Raw genomic sequence first — 25494 nt, 5'->3', positions numbered from 1 at the left:
GACACACCAAGACGACAGACAGACAAACAGACAGGCAGATAGACAGACAGACAGATAGATAAAAAACAAACCGACAAACAGACAGACAGAAAGAGATGGGAGGAAAAGAGAGAGAATTATGCTTTAAATAATCATTTGTGGATGTTAATGGGTGGGAAATTTAAACGAACACTCTCTACGAAAATTATACCTTTTAGTATAGCCTCCAAAATGTTTTTTTCAATCCCATCCTTCGAATCCAGTGCATACACAGATATAAGGTCAGACTTCTCCAGGCATTTCCTGATTTTTTCCACGTGTTTCTCAATATCTTTTGATTGAAATTTACGTTTTAACTTCTCGCGCACATCTTTTTCCACTGAGGGACCCATATGTCGCATTTTACTGCTCAACATTCAATACAAAAGTAAATGTTATTCGCGAAGAGCATTGAAGCTTATGCTTACCTAATATAAGAGAATGGCTATACAGAAAAACATCGTAAGTGTATGTTGTGGATGCAATATTATTATGATAATATCGAAATTTACGGCACCAAATTATCAAGATAAATTTGTTTATAAATGATTGGAGTTTGTAGATGTTTTCCAAAATACTGTTTAAGTAAATATTTTTACTGTAAAAGTTCACCAATGTATATATTAGCTACAAAAGGTCAATGCGATGATTATGTACCAACATATCAAGTTCCCGCCTTTAAATTATCAATATAATGTTGCTTTGTCTTGTAGCAATAGATATTCTTTAATGCACGTGGCACAATTCTGAAAACTATGGTTGTTTAACTAACAAAAGGCCATATTTTCGCTTATATTGGAACATCGTCTGCAACAAGATATTCGGTTGATTAATAAACAATGCTGAAGAATCATTATTTTAGTCTCCATCGTCTGCAACAAGATATTCGGGTGATTAATAAACAATGCTGAAGAATCATTATTTTAGTTGGATTTCAACTGAATTGCAGCAAATAAGTTGTTTAGTAATGTTCGACAAGTGTACGCCGTTTCGTCGTAAAAATGTAAAATTATGTAAATGTCAGACAAAATAAACTGAATAAAAATATTCATGTTCATCATTTCACATAGAGATACAATAAATGTAGAATTACACGCTGCTAGTCGCAGAACTTGCTTAGGCTCGCGCAATATACATTGCGCGAAAATGAACTGATGGACTCAACAAGGCTGACGGAAATATGTAAGGAATGACATGGACAATCCAAACTGTACACATTTTTTTATCTCAGGGGTGTTTATCGCTTGAACTAAACAATATAAGTGTCATGAGATTAAATATGATTATGCTCATGCCTATGTTCTGTTTTGTCGGCATTCATGTGGGCATATGCAAGAATACACGCAATTCCTGTTGAGCCCTTTACAACCACAGTTGGTGTATTCGTTTGTAACGCGTGATAGACGGCCTCCAGAGTTTCGTATCCACCGCCTAGTACTATCTGGACGGTTGGTATTTGAGCTGAAAATAAGAAATATAATTTATTATTATTATTTATAATTAATCAATAATTATAGGTCATTAGACGTTTAACTGTACAATACGGAGATATTTATATACTATGGACGATCACACAGTCTGAAGTCATATTAAGGCGTGTCCAATATGACTTCAAACTGTGTGTGAGTCCAAATAAAACACATATTGTACAGTTTAAACGTATTAAAAGCTTTTTATTCAACATCCCTTTCTTAAGCTCTTTTTTTAAATTTAATGCTGCAATACGCATGTATAATCGTTATTTGCAGCACGATAACCTGTGGAACTTATTCAATATATTCATGAGAAATGTGTGATTAGCAATTGCAGTTTACTTAGCATACTGGGTCCAAGCAATCATGCTACTGATAATCTTTGTCCGTTGTCCTTTATTTAAGACATACAATCTAAATATCAATTACAACGCCTCCAAGAAAACAGACGCTTTAATTGCATTTATCCTATTTTCAAGACAAACGCCTGTGTGAATCGATTATTGTACATTCGGATACTTGTTCTCGTAGACCGATTTTATCGTTATAAAACGATTGCTAAGTGCAATTGTACTCAACTGTCCAATATGGAAAAATTACAGACTCTTTGGATCCAATACCGGAATATATTGGACGGTCACGGCGTACATATGAAGAATGCCCATTGGCTGAATTTATTGGATAAAGAATAAACAAATATTAACGGATAAAGCGCCTCACATGAGTAATCATGGTCCATTACTTTTGTTTTCGTCGTAAGAAATTTTCCTCTCTAGTTCCGACCGTTGTTCAGCGTCGTCCACAACGATGAAGTGAGAGTGATTTGGGTCGAGAAGCTTCGAGTATTTAGACGGGAAAAAAACATCTTCCGCATTCTCACTCCTTGAATCTTCGCTCTGAAATATAATCAGTTGGGTCACAATAGTCGTTAACGCAGTTATATAAAAGTTACAGTTTGACATATGTTTCCGTAGACATTACTGATTATTCGTCCGAATATAACGTCGTATTACTAATATAATAATATATTTTGTTTTGAATACATCAAAACAGTGTCATAAATATAAACCGAGAAGTGAACCAATCACTAATTCAACTAGAAATGACGCGGCGGAGGCCGACGCGTATCCCCAGGCCACATGTTTGACCCAGGGGCGCCCCAGGGTTGGTAATGAGACAATGCATGCATAATTGAGATTGACCATATTGTTATAAGAGAAGTTCAGTATCAATTAGAAGTGAATCGGTGTAGAAATGAAGAAGTTAAGTAAAAGGCAATTTAGGGTGGGTGTGACCTATGTGAGCGGGGCGCCCCAGGGTTGGTAATGGGGCTATGCATAGTCGAGATTGACCGTATTGTCATAAGAATAGTTCAGTATCAATTAGAAGTGAATCGGTGTAGAAATGAAGAAATTATAGTAAAAAGGCAATTTTGTGTGGGTGTGGCCTATTTTTGCGGGGCGCCCCAGGGTTGGTAATTAGGCCATGCATAGTTGAGATTGACCGTATTGTCATGAGAGAAGTTAAATATCAATTAGAAGTGAATCGGTGTAGAAATGAAGAAGTTATAGTAAACGGAAATTTTGGGTGGGTGTGGCCTATGTGGATGGGGCGCCTCGGGGTTGGTAATGGGGGCCATGCATAGTTGAGATTGACCGTATTGTCATGCATAGTTGAGATTGACCGTATTGTCATAAGATAATTTTAGTATCAATTTGAAGTGAATCGGTGTACAAATGAAGAAATTATAGTAAAAGGCAATTTTGGGTGGGTGTGGTCTATGTTGGCGGGGCGCCCCAGGGTTTGTAATGGGGCCATGCATAGTTGAGATTGCTTGTATTGTCATTAAAGAGGTTCAGTATCAATTTGAAGTAAATCGGTGCAAAAAATGAAGAAGTTAAAGTAAAATAACATAAAAAATGAGCGAAAATCTCTGACCCGGCCCCGCCCCAACCCCCATAACTTTTGACACAGGGGTCAGATCAAAATTCCAAATAGTGCAGGGTCGCACATATGCTCATAGCTACCATGTGTGTAAGTTTCAAGGTTCTAGTGCTTATAGTGTAGGAGGAGATAGTGGCCAGGACGGACAGACAGACGGACAGACAGACCGACAGACGGACGGACGGACGGACGGCGGAGATAACCACATTATCCCAATGCTTTTCAAAAAGCGTGGGGATAATGAAGAAAATAAAATGTTTAAGCAAAATAATGACTTGTTTAATCATTACGGTGATGTTAAGGTAAATTTAACAGTAAAACACGTTGTTATATGGTCATTACACTGTTGTATAACACAACTCATATACATTTACATTATTTTCTGTTGATGAATCCATTTTGTGTATGCGATCCATGGCTATGATTCCGACCACCTGGACATTTTTCGATACAGTGCTATTTTCCAATTTTTTCCCGACAAGTTTCGCGACGCCAGAATTAGTACCGCTCGTTAAAAAACAAGCCCCTGTAAACAATCAGAAATATTAAAAATGCTATTTTAGTCTTTTCATGAAACAAACGTTTGCAAAAAAATGAATAGGAATACAAACTTTAAGGCAAATGTAATCAAAATATGCTCATTAAGCTTGACAGTTTGATGAAAATGCAAATAATTGTACACTCTCTGCCGTCGAGGTCGTTATTGGCTTTGGAAAACGTCAAGTGTTAAAGAAAGACTTTTCTGATCAATTTATCCGTCGTCAACTTCGATATCCGGTCTAAGATCATGTGTCAATTTCAACTACTTGTATTCTTGTATTTAAGCCATTTAAAACACGCACATTGTTTGCATTCCCAAGATTTGCATGCATCGTTAAAATATTATTTATTTTACTTGCTCATATTTTAAGCATTAAGCAATCTTATAGTTCATGTTTGATTGTTTTGGGGCGTTGGTAAATTTATTTAAATAAACAAAAAAAATAAGAATTAAAATAAAGACTACTCAATAATGAACTATGTGTTATGAAATGTTATGTATACGTACACGATGATAGTACATGTAAGCTGTAAGGTCAATGGTAGTATCTTTTTTATAATAAAAAAAGAAAAGAAGTTTATTATCAAGAAGTGAAACTCCAGCTGCTGGAGCAGTATTGCATTCTCATTATATTCAATTCGTTGATCCGTTATTTAAGGCAAGTGACCAATGGCCAAAACAGTATGAAACAGCACAAAACCAAACAACATACACACATAGAAAACTGGTGTCACCGCCTTGGAATGGTCCATGCGAAGCGCTCTAAAGCGCTTAACCTCCCACTTAGCAATATTCATAATACATATAAGTGTAAATAACATTTAACCGCACACCATTGCAACTTAAATTAAACAATAATAAGAGCGAATTTAAACGCATTCAATTTGATTACCATTTAATTACTCAATGGTAGGAAGCAGACGAGAGCAACTGAGTTACAACTTTTTTAGGAACGATGAAATCATGTTACAAACAAGTGTCAACTACACCCCTTCTTTTAAGAAACAAAATTTAAGAATTTAGCATCATATAGGTAGTATGTCAGATCATCATCGTTCAAATACAGGAAGAAGCAGCAATAATGGGTGTAAAAGATCCATATTACATTGCTGGGTTGTTTATGAGACTGCTAAGACATAATAATCAAACTCAATTTAAAGATTTTATAGACCAATATCAAAATATTTCGTTAATATTGCAAATATTACCCATCATTATACTATAGGTCGAATTATGATCAACGAGCATCAATATATAATCAATATTTTCAAATGACTTTTGCAATCCTACCTGTTCTAATAGCTGTCTTCATGAGATCACATTTTACGGTGTCATAAAGTCGTGTTTCCATATGAAAGTCCGATTCACTTCCTGCGACTGTTATGAAGAGGCCCGGCTGTTTGAAACCCCAAGTCGACTTCATCATCGGAAGCACGTTTCCCGTACCCTTGTCCAATGGTACAAACTGCGAATGGTTACAAAATAATAAGTTGTAATCGAAGATGTAAAAAAGAGTCATACATGCGTTTAACCTACATCAAACGAGGAAGGCAATTATGTTTTTGAAGCAATTCAATCTTAATTGGTACAAATAATCACTGTACTTAACGTACACATTATTGTTTATGTAGGGCAATATGTTGTGCTAGTAAGGAATAATCACCGTACACCATCATTTCGTTTTAATTCAATATAACTAAAAATACTAATACTTATATTAGTTATATAAAGTATGAAACTAAAAAACAAATACGCATGTACTGTCACTGAAAAAGAATCATGTCCCCCAAAGAACACCATATCGCCCAATAGTAGCATAAAAGTACAATGTGGTTTCTAATTTCAATGTCACATGGTACCGTTTTGATCCAAGATGGGCGGAATGTTTATTACTAGGGTTATACTTCATGAATCTTCTCTATGACAAACATTTATATATGAAGTTACATAACAATACATTCTATACTCATGTTTTGTATTATGTATTATTATGCTTTGCACAAGAAACATAAACACATAAAAATAACCTCATACATATAAAAAGGAGTGTGTAGAATGCACTTCCTTCCCAAGTCTTCTATTATTGTAAATGAGAAAATTCAGTAAACCTTTTTAACAAAGAAATAAGAGCAAAAACCCTGGCGACATAGAAGTTGCTTCACTCCGGACATTCCTACAATATTTTCCGTAGATCTATTAAGTTTCATATTTCGATGATCATTCGTGTGGAATTATAGAGTGTACAAGCCAATTAACAAAGCGGAAACTTTCTGTAAATATTCAAACAGAATGATTCTACTTTTACTCTGCTCTCACCCACAAAGTTTTTATTTAAAAAACAGTTTCATTTGATTCAATTAGATCAATTAATTGTATCGACTTTGTTCCTCATGTGAACATTCGGCAAAGGGCAGCAAGTCCAAAACTACTATCTAAAGAATAAAGGGTGGTTAACCATTTAATTCTATCAATTTTCTTTACTAAGTTATTGACGTTTTTAGTTAATTAGTTAATTCCTCTAATTTAATGAATTAATGCGCCACACATACAGCATGAATAGCGATTTAATTATAAATTAGAATCACCAAAATCTCTAATGCTGAAGAGAGAGAGCAATTCTCCATTTACTAAACATTATATATTAAAGTTATATTAATTATATTTATGTTCATCTAAATATCTTAAATGCATGTCGAATTCTGGCTAAAAAAGAACCATACGATACACACATAAATAAAGAGAAATAAGTTATAAAATACTGGCATTAGAATTATGGCTATCCCTCTTTATTTCTTATGATAGTTATGGTCCTTATACTTGTCACTGCTCTTAAAAATCCTCTATTAAGTTCATGTGCATACATTCTATACTTTTAATTAAAATGCTTACACGTATTTCACCCAATGCGCATTTTGATAATAATCTAATCTGGTGACAAATTGCTGTAAATCGAATGACCGTAGTGATAGATTTTCTGTGTACAAACATTTACGTTCACTATTATAAAAGCATGACAAAACGTGTTGTATTTAGTAAAAACAAGCTGCAATTAATTTGGGACTCACATTGAATAATTAGATTCGCATGGTTATCCATATTGGCATTGATAAAATTTCCACCTTCATGTGTATAAAATATGTCGAAGCCCGGATGAAAACTGTTTGACAATACAGCTGGAAACCGCTCAAAATAGGCAATTGTAGACAGGTCGAGCGCCATGCCAGGTATTCCATTTACGTCACGAAGCTATTCGAAAATGCATCCATGCTTAACAAATTTATGCTCTTGACAAAGGATTTACATTACACATTGAACACATTATTTACCAGAACATATAGACCATATGCCCAGGTATGCCAATGAGTCGCACACTGACAACCACTTCTGTTATGATTTTTTAACATCCGTTCACTAAACAGGCCTTTGACCTGGACATATAGACAATGCTCCTGTGTGTGACAGGGAATCCAACCAATCCTGCCATGATTTAAAGATATCCGTTCATCCAGGCTCAGGCTATTTTGCGAAATATGTGTTCGTAATCATCTATATTTTACGGTAAACTGTGGTCATGAATTTCGGCCTAGCGACCTAGATGTATGGTTTGAAATTTTCGAGTCCAACAATTATCAATTAAACCCAGTTTAAAAAAAAAGTTTTGTATCGAACGAAAGTGTAGCATTCAATTTATTACATATGATCTTGGACTAAAACCTATGCCCTTGATCTTAGACCTGACAACCTGGTTTGTTGATATTCCGTTTCTCCTTGCTCACTTCTACCGAGCGTTTTGATAACATTACGCTGAATAAGATGTTTCTTCAGACAAAATGTATAGGACTTTTCATCTACGTATAGTATTTTTGCAGACATTGTGACCTTAACTTTTGTCCTTAAAACCTGAAAACGCGATATTATGATGATCACTATGCAAAGTTATAAGAAAATGCATCAATATTGGATAAAGTTATATTACGTTAATATGCTATTACCTTATTTTCTTAGTTTTGAAATTGTGACCTTGTGATACACTTCGATTCCTTATATTTATTAATTCTGCTGTCTAAACTTAAACTCCATTAATTTTTTGAGGATGAGATCAATCGCAACTTGCTGATTATGTTTGTTATATCGTTTGTTTGAAAATATATCCATGCCATGTACTTAATAGTTTTCCGAATATTCTATGAATATTTGTTTTATTTACATTTGACATTTGATCGTGAATTGTTACGGTGGCCTTATGCCTAGGAATTGGTAGGCCTCGTATTATTATACAAATCACTTTTGCCAAGTTAATTGGACATTTATCCATCCAGAAATCAGTCAGCCACTTGTTGTTGTTTTTTTTTGTTGGACTTATTTCACCTTGAATTTTACATTTTACATTTAATATCGTATGCGGGGCCTCGTTGTTAAGCATGATAATTCGACTTATAACAGTTATCACGTCTTCCAAATTACTTAAAATTACTTAAAAATGCATTAAAGCTACATGTAGCGAGGTAATGTATCAGATTTGGTTTGACTGTTTTGATCTAGCATTGATGTAAAACTCTTACCTCGTATCTGTTTGACATTGACCCTTATTCGAATCATTCCTTAGCGATGCTTTTGTACAATTATTTTTCACTGGTTTTCGTTATTCTTCAAACAACATTTTAAGGACTTTTTTACTTTATGTGGTGGTTTACCTGTAATTGTGACATTGAACTGATTTTACGAAAACCACCGAGTCTCGTCATTCTAGTAGTTTAAGTTTGACTTTTTTGGAAATGTTTCCCTGGGACTAGAAGATTGTAAGCGCAACAACTGATCTCTTCATACTTATAACTTTCAACAAATTATTAGAACATCTATCCATGCTGGAAAAGAATGAAACATTATGTTCCGTTTGGTCCCTAAGCCTACAATATCGGTGGCTTAATAAACTTCCATTTTTTAAACGGAAATATATAAAGGTAGCGAACCTTTTAACGTGTCGACTTCTAAATTCGTTTGAATACCAACCTTGGCTATGTTCCCTCTCCTTCCATCGAACTGTATATCCGTTGTTTCGCTCATTGTAAATAAATCACTTTCGTGCAAAGTGGTTGAGCAACCAAACTGCTATCGGGAAGCTTATTCTTATCTTGGTGGCCAATAGAAAATCCTTCTGGAAGTTAAAAAAAAAATCAAAAAAGTACATAATAGACGCTGACCATGAATAATTAAAATCACTCCATGTGGAAGGACTTTATTTTGAAATTTAAAATTGATTTAATATTTTTTATACTTATAATTCCATTAGATTTTATTTCATTCTATTTCTCCTTGGTTATTTAAGAACATATAAATTAAAATTCTCCATATATTTGTTTCCTACCAGTTTTTTAGCAAACAACACAATCTTGTACGGCACAGCATTAATAAAAAAACAACATCGTAAAAAAAGAATACATCCTAGGGACTATGTATATCATGTTATATCAGTGGAGTCTAATATTGCGAAGGAAAAGACGAACCTTGTCGAGGCTTTTATAATGCCCTATTAGACGAGTCTGACATAACATGATATCAAAAGTCACCTGAAAAATATATTCTTCTTATAATTCATTGCCTAAATCATGTTAATCAAATAGGCAATAGACAGGTTAAATAAAACAATTTATGATTTAAAGTACAGAACAAGAAGCAAAATAGAAAACCTGATGACACCAACATTGATAGGTGTGTATTTACTGTTAAAACAAAAAAAGTTCTTAAACACATTTAATCATATAGCAAAACTATCAAAGCGTGAAAGTGTTTCTTTTTTTAGATTAAAGATAACACAAATAAAATGAGGTAATCTACTTTTTTATAACTCGCAAGCAGCAAAATGCAGTACATATGAACGTTTGGGTTAAATGAGTAAAATGTGAATACTCAATACAAACACAAAATATGTAATCATTCGGACTCTATATTATCACAACTTGTGATATCATTCGAAATCCTTAGAATGTTTGTCTTTGTTCGATTGTTTATACCATAACATGATACCTTTATAATTGAAATACTAAAGTTTACTCTTAATAAAGCTGGAACAACACAATTATTGTCATGCGTATCAAGGACGAAATCGATTTGCCCAACATATTCTCAAGCTATGACGTAACTTATTGCAATAGTTTTGGGAAATTAATGGTTAATAGAATCGTCATAAACACAGATATGTAGTAAAATAAATGTTTGTCTGATGCAAACACAACACAAATGACAGCTCAACATGGATTGACACTTATTTGTCACAGTAAATTTGTTTGTGTCACAGTGAATTTGTTTAGGCCTTTAGATTTAGAGGCGAGACTTTACATTGTACATTTACATGGACGCGATTGTTAGCATTAATCTGTGAATATGGCGATTGTTAAGGTTGTATTTTCGTTATTTTGTTAACAAATACGTTTCTTCATCATTTCAGTCGCAACATTTGTCTTTCACGAATTGTTTGTACTATTTACGTGCTTCCTCGTCAAAACTATTGCATCACTCATTCATCAACGCTTTTTGAACCAGTGACTGATTGTTATGATTACTTTTTTACCGACATTCCTACAAAAAGTAGTTCCAACAGGGTATGACTTACGGATTAAAATGCATTGCAGAGAAGCATAATGGTCTCAAATTTGAGCGGTGCTAAAATTTTGTGTTCGGTTAAACTTATGATAATTCAGGAAATAGTTATTTTATTGCAACGGTCATAGGTATAAAACTTTCAAATACAGTGTCGGCGTCTTAAATGGAATTGCGCACAAGTGGCATAATAAATTACTTACTTCAGGCTATTTCCTGCATCATTAAATCATACTGAGTTTCAAATTTTGTATTGTTTGCTAAGCTTACCTTTAAAGTATGATGCACGAAAAATATGTGCTTCACGATATTTAACATGTGTATTGATGGAAAAGCATACTGGTAGATCACCAATACCCTAATATGAACTATGCAGCCGACCGTTTAAAGAATCACTAATCCCTCGTTACAAACAACGCTGGTGCTTTATACCAACCAATGATAGCTTAATTCATTTAAATAATAGCGGTTGATTCGTATGTGAATTTGAATGGATTATAAATGAGTCAGCTATATTTGTACCAGCAGATCATTGTTGTTTTTTATAAGGTTGAATGTTTGTGATACGGCGATATTGGACCGAGTACCTCAAGGCACATTTAAAGTCGAATTGTGTTAAACCCAATTAATACATATATGCAATGACAATTGATGGCAAATAGTTATATTTTATAATGTGTGTTTTGGAAAGAAAACACTTTCCTAACCACCCGTATAAAACATATATGTATTAAAAAAATTAAATACATAATAAAATAAAATGTGTAGCATGAGGTAATAAATCTCATTACAGCAATGTGAATTCAATGTTTCGTCATTTTTTATTTAAATGAGTAAGACGTTTACTTCGCGCAGTATGCAGTAATTGTACATTGGGTTATTTCCCTTACGCGTACTTATGTATACACATTTCCAATTGTTAACTCGAGGTATACCAGCTGATAATTGGTGAAGATTTTTTTTCGTTAAGTGTCTGGGGTCTCAAAGTACCTAAACATTTAACAGTTAATTTCGCACAGTTAATATTTTGAAAGGTTTTATTAAATAGAACAGAACGGAACATGTTTAACCACATATACAGTTGTCTATGTTAAACATATGAATATGTATGCATGCGTTTGTTATATGCTTTAATACTTCCACATTTTACCTTTCTTTAAAGCTATTAATATTACAAGGTGCATAATTTTAGAAAAGCATTTACAAAAATTAAATTATAAGGCCACACTTAAAATATTGTTGGTTTGCCCTTTACCGACCCTAGATTTTACAGTTGGGTAGGTAGGTAGGAAAATTATTTTATTTTATTTTAGAAATCATATTTCTAATACACTAATAGTCTTTGAATATTTATAACACTGGTATTAAAGCACTGTTGCAGTGTAAGAAGTCCTAGTTAGCTTAACCATATCTTGTTTGCTGTTTTCTTGCATATATTAATATCAAATGCATGCGTGTGTGTTATTATATCAAACACGTGTTCAATAAATGCTGTTAATTGCTCTGAATGTAAATAAAATATCTACAATAAGGAAAACATCAATACCACTTATTGTAACAAGATATTTATAAATTATGATATGCCAATGTAATTGTATCAACTATCATGCATGGGTTTTGGTTACTTCGGTTTGCAGTAAGTATAAAACTAATTAAAATCAGTTTTAACTTGAATGAATGAATGAACAGTAAAGCAAACCGTTTAAGAAGCTATAGAAATCATTTGACTGACTGTGACAACCAAATTTAAACAAAATAAATCGTTTCAATTTTTCATCTAAGTTCTAACTTCAGGTTAAAAGCGAAAGTAGATTAACATGTGCAATTATTTACTTCATTTGAAAACTGTTATCCATTTCAAACTGAAATCTTCCGTTAAATAATAATAAAAACAAAATGTTCAAAGCACAAGAGATGCTGTGCTTTTAATTTGTTTTAATCGTATTCACAATTGAACAGAAGTTTACATGTTGACCTTCATTGAAGATTAACACTGTCCGCCATTTTCATGATTTTGATTGTTTTGACAGGAAGCGAAAATCTCTTCTATTTCCTGTGCAAAACAAATTTAAAAACTCGTAAATTAATTTATTTTTACTGAAAATAGTTATTAAATTTATTTTTAAACCATATGTGATATGAAACCATGCATGACATGTCTTTAAAAAAAATAATTTTGAAATCGGGACCACATGTACTTTATTGTTTTAAACAAAATGGCGGACTAAGTTGACAGTTTATAGACGCTTGCATAACTGCGCACCTCCTATTATTCCAAAATATTGACTACAGTATATATCATTCACAACTGTTGATAATGACTCCTAACACTTCCCATATACATTTGGTTAAAAATCATATCTCGCAATATTGAACGCTTAATTACAACAACCAGTTTTGAAAAAAGGTCGCACATAAATCAACCTTTACAACAATAATTGCTGTGCAGACAACTTTTTTAAACAGAAGATTACTCCATGAGGTCGGATATTCATGTAAAAAATGTCTTTTAATGAGCGAACGCATGCAATACATCATTATAATATAAGTCCATATATAATTAAGAGCGGTGTATGTACATATTCGTTATGAACATATTCCTGTTAATTAGGCACAATATATTTAAAGAACATACTTTTTTCTCGTCGATGATAGAAGCTTGTCACCGTTCGCCAACCAATTTCACTCCTCTGCACTTAACCTACTGCAAGATGGCTTAACTTGTCGAACGCTCGATTCGCACGTACACCACTTTGACGGTTGGGATTGGTGGAATGTTTAAGACTTCCTAGTCAAAGATCCTAGTAACAAGTGGGCTGCAAGCGAAATGAACAATACAGCATTGTGCGTTCCGGCCGTTGAACCATTTACGTCCTTAGTCTTAGTTGAAATGACAAGTGATACTTGAAACAAATTCCGATTGCTATAAAGCGGCCCGTACATGTGTAGAAACCGCGCTCTATGAAACGGTTTTATTGAATGTGCGTGAAGTGTCGTCCCAGATTAGCTTGTGCGGTACCCTTCGTGTGTGTTTAAATGCCTGTAATTTAGTATGTGTTTGAATAGATTTTAACAGAATTAATTTGTGATTACAGGTTTTCAAGTTATAATTTTAAACAAAAATTTGCACATTCATCATAATTTTCATTCTATTTGTCTTTATTGTAAAATATGTGTTTAAAAGCGGGTGCTGTTTAGTGTACATTAGCTTTTTTCACAAAATGAAATTGATATCTACCCATGGGTTTGTGTAGGTTTGTGTTCGAGAGTGCAGTAATTTTCATGGAATGAATACTGGGTATAAGGATAATTTATAGAATGTAAAGAACTTAAAAAGCCGATTCAAATGAAAGTATATGCTAGATATTTTATACGGGTTCTAAGATATCACATTACACTGAAACATTTTACTGTGAGTGCTTCAAACTTTCCATTCACTTGGTGACTTTGATTAAAATTTGTAAGCAAACAAATACAACACCATTTTCACAATTTAAGTATAAAAAAAAAAAACGACGCGACTTTTCCCAATCTGAAAGGCCCCGGCCCTGTTCTCGAAATGGTGAAGAATAAAAAAAACAAACATTTCTAACTTAGCCAAGTGACTCGCGGAAGTAAGTAAACGATGGACAATTTAAGAAACATATAATTCGTTAAAATGAACGCAATTTAAAACATGTGTGTTCCCATACTGCTCGTCGTGTCCAAGAAATATATACAAATCATCCCAAAAAATTAAATGCTGCAAGCTATAGATCCCGCAATTACGTATTTGCTGAGTGTTCTTATGTCATTTGCGAGTTTTAATTTGGGTAAATACATTCATATTGATCTGTTCAGTACGACTAAAGTTATAGTCAAACATATACATTTTCGTGTAAATAGAAATAAGTGCGGATACTTTGCTAGCGGTGTAAGGGCCTCAGCAAAAATATATGTAAGTAAAAATAAATAGTTTGTACATGAAGAAACATCTGTTTGGACTCCGGACCATTTTAAAGGGACCTGTTCACGTTTTGATAAATTGAAAAAAAAAAGAAACATAAAATGTTTCAGATTTGGATATGTTCGTTGTAGTTTTTATAAAGAAATCAGTAATACGAGAGTTGCCTTCAAAATGAACCATTGTTGTGTAAGCAGATGTGTTAAATACTATACTTCAATGAACATGCAATTTGTCAATATTATTCAACATGCCTCATAAGAAAATTAGTGAAGCTGTGAAGGACATTGTTTTAGGCCTTTTGAGATGCAAATGCAGTTACAGTAGCATTCAAATGAACTAAAATGATGGACCATGCTATTTCTTTGGGAAGTATTCGGAATATTCGAAATGACGCTACTGTATAGCGCAGAACAACGCCTGGTGGTCCTACAAATTCAACTTCAAGTAGACGTCCATATAAGGTCAAGCCTGACGTCGTATGCAAAATTCGTCGGTGGATCTCTAAAATCAATCCGCCGATCCAGAGAAAAAAGGCATTGGACACAGGAATGTCCAAGGGAACAGTATACTTCATCATTAGGCATGTTGTGAAAGCAAATTTACGGAAGAAGTTAAAGGCTCATCAGCTCAACATGGCACAGATTCAGAAGCGCAGGGCCAAGTCTTGGAAGCTATATATCTAAAGCTTAAATGTGGCAAGTGGAGAGATTTTGTTACATCTGACGAGTGATGTTATATCTTGGTGGAAGTTATAGAAGAAGAAGAGTATGTTATGTCAGAATGGGAGAAAACGTTGGCGATAAACTGAAGTTTGTAAAACGTGATGCGTTTGCCCGTGGCTTTATGGCGTGTGCTGCTTTATCGTCCAGGGGTAAATCAGTGACCAGAATAATTCCCAAAGGGACCAAGGTAAACTCAGAATACTATATCAATAAAGTTCTGAAACAATTTATACGAAAGGATGTACCGAGACTCTTTCCGGAGGATAAACACGTCATGACTTTCCATCAGGACAGTGCATCTAGCAACAATTTTAAACACTGTTTTCTACAAAAAATATCAAAACATTAACACCCGAAGAATGGACTTAAGTCTCTAGATGCGGCCCAAATGGATTTTGGTATATGGGGATACTAAAACGACGCTTACAAAATCGACACGTAAACTCACTTTCTGGTCTAAAAAGAGCTCTGAAGGACGAAAAGCGTAAATTGGAACAAACAACCATCAACTAGACGTTGAAATCTTGGCCAAAACGTTGCAGGATAATTTACAATTGCCATGAATCTCATATTGAGCATTTGTTGCAAAACAAATGTATTTAGATTATAAATTATTCATATTTTTGTTTTGTTCGTCATGAAATTGGGCACCTCTCGTACTGAACATTTATGATGCCCTTAAATATCCATTATATGCATCTTTTGGCGATTTAAAAACCTGAAATTTATAAAGAGTTACAAACGCGATACGATTGAATAATTTGGAAAGTTGAATTGATATCGTTATATTTTGTGACATTACGAGGATTGCTTATACAAAGTATAAAATATGCCATGAACTATATCAGCATGGATGAAGGAGTGGTTAAAGCGCTAGACGTTTACTCCAAATGTCAGTGGTTCGGGTCCAGGTGAGGATTTTTGTTTTATACTGGAGCTCTTTAGTTCCGATGTTTACATTTATCAATGTAAAGCATTTAATTACAAACTTCAAACCAGGTCAAAAATCAGTAAACAAGCCCCTTTAATATATACAGATTTATCATATCCGTTTTATGCGGCGGCTACTAAAAACGGAAACCGTCGCTTGCTGAAACAATAACATTATTGTCCTTAATTCATGACTCACTGACTCACTGTTCTTTTTCCACGAATGGTGTATTTTTAGTTTGGTTTTGGAATAGTTTGCAGACGGATAAACTGCACGATGCTGAGTGTTTATATCGTTAATCAAAAACGTTTTCCTGCCAACAAGAAGTATCCATATTGCAAATTACTAGAAGTTGGTATACAGATGTTTTAATAAAACGTACTTAACCCACCGCGAACGACAACGAAATGATGGTCAGAACATTTATCATTATACTCAGTTATTTATGTGGTTAATTTGTAAATTCACACATTCATTAAAAAAATATAAGAAATTACTTGACGTACACATTATTACCTTTTTATAAATTATTCACTCGAAATGCATTCAAGTAAGAGCTTACAATAATTAATGAATCAAACTTATTGACTCGTGTCATGCGAAAATTGGTCTTATGTCATATGCGACCAGCGTAGCTTCAGACCTGCCTGCGCATTTGCGCAGTCTGGAAAGGCGATACCCAATCCGCTAATGAGACCACGAAACCTTAGGTGACATTATAGCGGACAGCGTAGATCTTGGCCGCCCGTAGTTAAAGCCGATGTTCGCATGTCCGTGAATATAACGAATACCCATATAACATAATCTAAAAACCACCAAGAATTGTCTAATGTCAGATATTGCTGACAGTCAGATCCTCGGACTTGCCTAATTTACAAAAAAGGCGTAAAAAAGTTGTTTGTTTTCACCAACCCAATTGCTTTAACGTCCCTACGTGTTTGTGCGAACCACACCCTGATTTTCGGTATTGCAATATTAGTTTTCGATCTTATTCACTAAAATAACTTTAACTTAAAAAAAACAACCGATCAACTTTACTTAACTGACTTCAAATTGACCAAAACCATATAAATATAATGTTAAATACAAAGTGGGAAGATTTCTTCATGTCATGGCATATTCTTATTAAGGGTAATCAATCGTAAAAGAAACATTTAGAAAACAAAACTAACGTTTAGTCGACCTACCTACCATCATGTTTGGCTATGTAAGTGAAACTTTCTTTTGGACTAACTATACGAAAACTTTGTACTTATGTGCTCTATAACCCCTAGATAATCCAGCTTTCACCTGCCAACATTATTTGCTTAATTGGTAATTGTAGGCTCAGGTACTACTTAAAAGTACCCCGGGTACTCTGAAGTATACTACCATGTACCCCGGGTACGGAGAATACGCTTAAAGGCACCAGGCCATACTCCGGCGTACTTTTAAACATATTTCCACACTTATTAACACAACATGGACATGGACCTATTTGTGTAGGTCCCTGGCATGAATATTTAATAAAGACATACGTGAAGAGCAATCTAAAGAACACACTTGGAACTATTTAAGTTTATTTAAGGCCTATTATTTTTCATGTTGAACATTTCAATCGTGAGTTAAGATGTTATTAAGAAAATTTAATAAATAATTAAATCAGTTAAGTAAATATTCAGAACAGCACAAACAACGTTTATTTCAGGCAATAAACTTTGATTAAACATGAAAAACGTTATTTAAATAAAAAAATAAGAACGTTATAGACAAAAGTTGATATGTCCTTTTCAATAAAAAAAAGTATGACATGTCCTGACATCTAATACAGTTTTGCAAACGAATAACTCCGGTACTTGTTCATTTTAAATCACAAAATTCATTTCCCGCTAGATATTTTTGTATTAGCTTGAGAGCGACTTTTAAATAAAAGATTGCTAAAACCACTTTAGTTTTAGACTTAACTAGATACATAATTTTAATTAAAAAAACTATACCTGAAATCTTAGAGAGTTCCGCTAATAAATTTTTCCGGACCAATTTTTGAATCACAAACTTCATTTCGGCTATAGATGTGTATATTACCTTTAAAATGACACTTACAAGGGAAATATTAATAACGAAATGGTAACTGTTTAGACAAACAAAGATATGTACTATTCAATAAAAAAGCCATCCTCGGTCTTTAAGTACTGTTTATTGGAATAAAGGGGGTGAACACTATGATAACGTTGTAATCTGCCGAATTCTTCAGTACCGTTTTCAGTAGCGGGTGACGTAATAGCCAATATGGCGGCGGTCAATTTATAGATTCTGGGATTGTCTATTGGGGCATATGAAATTCCAACCATCGCAGCGACCTAGATCGGTCAGGGGCGATAAGAAAGGACAGGGATAACGTGCACGAATTAATATTGCAGTCGGCTCTTTTATGATCGGCGAATACGAAAATTAAAAAAATACGTTTTCAGAAATCGCAATAAAAAATTTTTGGGTCGGGGGGTAAAAAGTGGGTCGGTCGGTAAAGGGCAAACAAACTTAATTTTAATTTAGGCCTAAGGGATAAACTTTAAAAATAAGTATATGCAATCAATGCTTTTGCTTACGACAGCTGTCTTTTTATTAACTTGTTTCATGAGTCGATTTATGCTAAAGATAAGCAAAACATATTGCATATGTAAAACAATAAACAAAAGTCAGCAAACAACAAATCACGGTTATGATTATGAATATTATGTATCTACATGCAAGAAAACAAAAACAATAAAGAAATAAGTACAAACATTGATTACATTAACATTACATTGTACATATATTTCATTCATTCTTTATCGCATTCCGAGTACAAAATTATACGTCGTATGATATATAAGCATAACACATTGATATCAAGGTTAAATCAATACTTTGTCTTAAATTAACTAAATGTCTAAGCAAGACTGCCATAATCATCAAAATCGCTTATTTAGAGGGAAAGCAGCCCATGTTAAAATTCGCGATGTGACAAAACATATTTAATGTCGCTTATGCAAAATAATTTCAATTATATAAATTACTTAAATTTTCCTATGTAAGCTTGCTTATATAGTAGTTATTTCAGCTTTATTGTTCTTTCGTAAAGGCGTGTTTAAAGAAGATCGCGTTCACAAAAAAAAACATGAACATATCCACCAGAACGACAACTAGGAAACCCAGATTACACTTTTGACACTTGTCGTCCTTCTGTTTGACAAACCATTGATAAGTGAAAGAATCTATTGAGCAGCATTAATGTTTAGAATCATAAGTATTAAATTAGCCCTCGAAATAAAAACTACCGCAAACAGTACTATCAAAGTCATTTTCAATTTTTAAAAAGTTTAAAATCGTTACATATGGAATGTTATTCAAACAAGTAAATTTATAATCGTCAAATTTGTCAAAATAATTTATATTTGCAACCTTACATAATCAAGCAAGCCTTAGTCAGTTAAATACACTAGGAAGACATATATATAAAAAAACAATTACTTAAATATGATTACCCTAAAAGTAGCATAATGATGATATTAAACTTCAGTAACCCCTTTCGGATGTATTTTATCACATATTTTGATAATATCACATCACACAACAAGAAACATCACTAAACGTATGACCAATACAACGCTCTACCAAGCAACAGCAAACTCTAACGTATTTTAATTCATATATAGACATGATCATAGTTCACGTATGAACATAGTTCACGTATCCATATTTCACGTATAGAAACATTTCAAATGTGCATTGCTCAATTTATGACATACCTATACAATTGTGTATGCTCCCTTACAAATGTCAGGAAAGTAAGCCTTCAGAAATGTGCTGTTTCTTTTTGTATTTCAGTAAACTTGGTCAACACCGGAACAGCATATATTTTCTAACCAAACAATGTCCTTAAGGATTTCACTGATCTTATTATTTCAGTCATCAAATTAACTGATCGCATACATAGTCACATTTACCGTGCATAACACTCATGTCACTTATGAACGACAATATTTACTGCTAAATACAGATATTAAGCTTTATGAAACAAAAAAAAATAACCCAAAAACGGTCTTATTACAACAGCCGTCCCACTTAATGATTATAGTAATCACCAACAAAACAATAAAAAAAACACTCATCTTATGATTGATTAAATAAAAATAACACTGACCCAACAGTCATAACGCGTCCATATCATACAACAACAAAAGTACGAACAACAACACTCATCATACAGCAATTACAGTAATCAACATTTTGTCAAACACTAAACTCATCTCAATTACTGTTCGCATCTTGTAACTTATCGATGTTTCCGTTACACTTTCATCACAATGTCAATTATATTGTCGGAATATATCCAGAATTAGATTTTCTTATCAAGGGAGTCCTATATTAAGCCTTATTATAATTACGGATCTTTATTATTCGCTATTACACGTACTCAGGAACACACACGTACTATAACAATCATAACACTCACATAGCCCGCACAGACACAGATTTGAAATTTGCGTCAACGTCATCGCCCTGAAATTATTGAAAACACACAAATACAGTTTCGTACGCAGGGGAAAAGTGTGCCTCATAGTCAAATATAATCGTATCGTTTAGTTCGGCTGCTGTAAGTATATTTGCCATGTGCTATACGTAAAATAAATAATAAATTCTCGGATTTTCATAAATTGAAAGTCATGTATACAGACAATATATATGTGTTTCATGTGTGAAACAGATGCCCCCACTACACAAATGTCTCAAGACTCTCTTAATGTCGTTAAAACTGAACTACAACTTATAACTGAGCAAACTGACATGTTGATTTATATAAATGCAAAGTTTCGTCACACTAGTGATTGTGTATTTTGTGTTATCTGAAACACAATTTCAAACCACTAATTTTCTATATAAAAAATAGACAAACACGCCCGCTGATGTCGAACAAATGCATGAACATACTCAGCAGTTAAACTATGCAATACGTTTGTAAAGTAACATATCATTCAGAGCAATAATGTTTGAGTAAATCATTATATATTTAAAAAATGTTTAAATGTTTGGGAGGGATGCTTAAAATAATCCGAAACTCAACGTTTGTTAAACGAACTGCTACAAACAAACGCCCAGGTGAGCAAGATAACATGGTGATTTATATGTGTGTGAAGTATCATATAATTAGCAAAAAAGCTGTATGAGCTGCGCGTGACACAAGTTGAACAATAACATCTTTGTTAAAAATGGTAGATACTTCGTTGTTGTTGTCGGAACATCGATCCTAATACTCAGCTCCGCAAGGTAACTTGATATCTAATATGTTTCTGAAGTTTCAAACTTTTTTGAAGTAATATATGTTTGTTGCGCGCGAAACACGTTAAACAATGCCATTTTTCGATAGAAAATATACCTGGACTCTTAAACGGAAACTGAATAACAAAGGTCGTTAGGTTCGCATGCTGGTTTCATCAAGTTTCAAGTTTTGCGCGACACAAGATGAAAAATGTCATTTTTGTTTGCCAAAATAGTATTTTGTATTATGTTGAAAAAAATACGCGAGCCAAAACATAAATGTGCGCAAATTCACATACTGGATTTTATTTGTGTGAAACTTCGTTACTCTAACAGCAAAACTGTAACGCACAGCAAATAAAGCACATTAACTTGATTTATGTCGAAACACTGAATACAAAAAAGGCACACATTTTCAAATGTTGGTAAACATGTGTCTGTTTGTAAAATGCTTTAGCCCTTGCGTAAACAATTTCCGAGCTAAGCACGACATTAAGCCATGAAACTTACTTTTCTTGATAAATGGGCTTTTCTTTGGTTATGTCGTTATATACTGGAAAAACACACACGGAAATGCGCATTTACTAATGGTTTAATTTATTTGCAAAGTTTCATCTCTCTAGCAGCCGAATTGTTTGAGTTACACGACAGACGGACTGACGGGCTCTTTGAAAAAGACGGACGGACAAGAGCCAATCTCGTTGCCAACTCTATTAAAATGATGACATCAATATCGCAAACTGTATTTCGCGACACTTAACATTTATTATCCTACAATTTGTTGTTCACAAACCTCGTTTTTTATCACAATATTCAAATAAAAAGGTTTCTATTTTTCTGACCACTACACTCGTGCGTTCCATACTATTAAATCAACATACCTTGCAAAAAGGAGTTTATATTGCAGCTTCTTTGTTATCTGTCTTTTTTCTAGACTCATTTGAATCAATATCTTGTTTGGAATCCTGAGATGAATCCTTACGTTTAGAACCGCCATCAATAGCATCAATAGCATCATGTGTTTGTTGCCAGGAAAATGCTTTTTCGCCATACAAGATATTGTATGCTTCTAGGTCATCAGCGTAAGTATTTCCCACAAAATCGGCTTCATCTTCCTCATCATCGTCGTCGTTGCCAACGCTCCCTGGCTTTACTGTAGAACATTCTTTATCATCCAATAGGGCTTTTTCAAAAGATGTATTTTTTTCACATGCAATGAGCTCAATGTTCTCGCCACTGTTGGCATCTGTTGGTTCTGAGTCCATTCTTCAAGAAAAGCACAACTCAGCATTGGATTGAAATTAAATGTAAGGAACTCTGCCACCAAAACAACTGGCCTTCTTCTTCACAATGAGAAATTTTTTAAACACGATTATGTTAAAAATACATCTAACATAATTGGAAAGTTGATTACAGCACATTATTAAAATTTCTACATACAACTTTTTTGGATATGTAAATTTGACAAAGTGGTGAAGCGAAAGCACGCTGGCTGTGGGATTGTATGACAACTGAATTAATTACCCCCAAACCAATTGATGTATTTTTAGCAGGCAATGTATTCCAGTTTGCTCATAAGAATGTGTATACATGGGTACTTGTGAGGACAATACGCCGTGGAAAAGCGTTCTCCACCGAGTGTGAACGTACGGTCACTGACTATGCTAATAAGGGATTTGGAATATCGGCTGCATATGAAATTAGGCCGTACTTTGTGAAAAAGGGTGACAATGCATGTGCGTAAAGTGTCGTCCCAGATAAGCTTGTGCAGTCCGCACAAGCTAATCAAGGACGACACTTTCCGCTTTAATAATATTTTCTGTTAAAAAAAGTCTTTTTAGCAAAAAAACAGCTTAGGCGGAAAGTGTCGTCCATGATTAGCCTGTGCGGACTGCAAATGCTAATCTGGGACGACACTTTACGCACATGCATTAAAACCCTTTTCACAGAGCACGGCTCTTCTATATTTTACAATTTCTCCATTAACTTCACATTTTATTCTTATCCTTAACCTTTAAACAAATAAATGACATAACACAACGCTAAACAAACCGTGATTTTATGCTTACATATCATATATTGTGTAATATATGGTTTAAATATGAACACTATGGCTATTAATTGTTAAGAAAAAAAATCTAGCAAGCTATATCGCGTTCCGTTGTTTAATTTACATTATGTGCATAACATAAACACTTCATTTTGAATGGGAGAGTACACGTACTTTACTATGTGACATAACACTATAATGTAAATAAACTCCGGAATATAAACATCGAAATAAACAACCGGGTTTTATCTTTAAGGCATAAGCAAATACTGCCCAAAATTTTGAATAAAATGCTATATATATTGCTAGATACGAATCATTTTGATACAGACACGAATCAATGAAATATTGACCTTCCTTTTGATGAGATGTCCTAACGTAATACTCGCGGTATTTGCCTATCGGTCCATTTCGTCAATTATGACTTAAATATCGATGATCTCTTATATCACACAACATTTGCGGTATTGTGAAGTTATTGTTATGGTGAATAGAGAATTGTGTAGCCAGACCTGATCAGGTTACATTTGGAATTGTCCGTTTAAATCATGCTACAGATAGTGTGTCATTTGCGATTTTGTTTTTTTACTTCTTTTATTTAGATGTATACATTGAACAAAGAAATTCGTAATTCAGATCGAGAAATGTCTTTGTAAACGTTGATATTAAGCATTGTGCAAAATGAAAGATTTTGGTCTGAAGACGTAATTTCGAACTGCACGCATTTTTGTAAAAAATCTTTCTAACATATAAAACAAAATTTTAATTGAGAATTATATTAGTGCTTTAAATTATAAGTTGAGTTGCTATATTTTGTTGTGTGTATGTGTTTTATTTCGGGGGGGGGGTGTTGTGTGTATTAAATTGTTTATATAGACTTCATTGATTAACTAGGGTCCCACTTTTATTGTCAAAAATGTGCGATGACCCATAGGCATGCCGAGATTTTGAATTAATGAATAATAGTTTATAAATGCCTGAAGATTCATTGAAGAGGTACGTGGTGACAGTATCCGCAAGGCAACGTTAGGACACAGTTTATAAAGAATCATACACTTGAAATCACAAGATGATGAGAATTCAAGCAGAAACGAAATATAACATCAAACTGATCCATTTATTATCAAAGGGCAATAATTTGCGGAGCAATGTATTAATATGCATATATCCAAAAACGATCGTCATCTGAGAGCTTTCGCGAAATATAATTATTTACAAATTGGCTTTTAATCATTTCAGATGAATGACCTGAACATGTATGCAAGTTCACCCTTGAAGGATATTCATACACAGTCGTATCAATTTTTGATAGTATTGGTGATTCCTGATATAATGTCTGTTAACTAAAGACAGCTAAATAACTCCCATAACTAGCGATAGGAGAAGGCTGAGATGGTGGAAAGGAAGTGTGTGATAAACAAAAATAAGGTGATTGGACTGGAAAAGATCATCGGGAAAATTCGTTTCAAGCACCAACAATCGCAATCCCATTCCCTTTCTGGGAGCCTAATAAAATAAATTTCATATAAATTCATTGAAGTTATTTTAATTATGGCCAATACTTCCCTCAATGTTATATCACACAATTAAATATACACATTAAATAATTTTTTTCTCATGATAATTATAGAATTCTGAGCACTTACGTACATTTAGAAATATGCTTTCTTGAATGCTTTCTTTAATAAGCACCCTACATTTAAGAAGAGAAACAAAAAGGCTGACAGGGAAGAACTATTAATTTTTAGATACGTTTCTGCCCAAACAGATTGCACTAATACGTCATCTAGAACATTGATTTAATATTGCTTGCTTCTGTTGAATTCCGTGCCCAGTTTTTGAGAAGGAAGCCTTTTATTCATAATAGGCGTGGTAAATATTCTAAGCATACAAAACAGTTCTGTAGTTTGACCGTTTATGTTCAAGTATGACTTAAAAGAAACTATGTTGTTCGTGTGCGCAACACAACCAGAAAGATTAGTGTAATTGTTATGGC

General features: G+C 33.7%; 1 protein-coding gene across 7 annotated transcripts in view; it reads right to left on the bottom strand.

Annotated features, from left to right (window-relative positions):
- Positions 1-1060: 1060 nt before the first annotated feature.
- The window catches only part of LOC127874353 (transient receptor potential cation channel subfamily M member 2-like), a 34441-nt gene continuing 10007 nt past the window's right edge, over positions 1061-25494 (bottom strand). For 2 of the 7 annotated variants that reach the window (XM_052418610.1, XM_052418612.1), the window contains exons 2-6: positions 8986-9127; positions 5266-5440; positions 3809-3960; positions 2233-2386; positions 1061-1479 (exon numbers count right to left, since the gene is read on the bottom strand). In XM_052418610.1, coding sequence (XP_052274570.1) covers positions 1292-1479; positions 2233-2386; positions 3809-3960; positions 5266-5440; positions 8986-9039 — 723 coding nt within the window. In that variant the 5' untranslated portion in view covers positions 9040-9127 and the 3' untranslated portion in view covers positions 1061-1291. Of the gene's footprint in view, positions 1480-2210; positions 2387-3808; positions 3961-5265; positions 5441-8985; positions 9131-13203; positions 13389-25494 lie in introns of all 7 variants that reach the window. The other 5 variants (XM_052418609.1, XM_052418613.1, XM_052418607.1 and 2 more) reach the window with 5 other exon arrangements.

The sequence above is a fragment of the Dreissena polymorpha genome, chromosome 3 (genome assembly GCF_020536995.1).
Source record: "Dreissena polymorpha isolate Duluth1 chromosome 3, UMN_Dpol_1.0, whole genome shotgun sequence".
NCBI lineage: Eukaryota > Metazoa > Mollusca > Bivalvia > Myida > Dreissenidae > Dreissena > Dreissena polymorpha.
The sequence above is the reverse complement of the archived record's forward strand: the minus strand, read 5'-3'. Positions and strand labels throughout refer to the sequence as shown.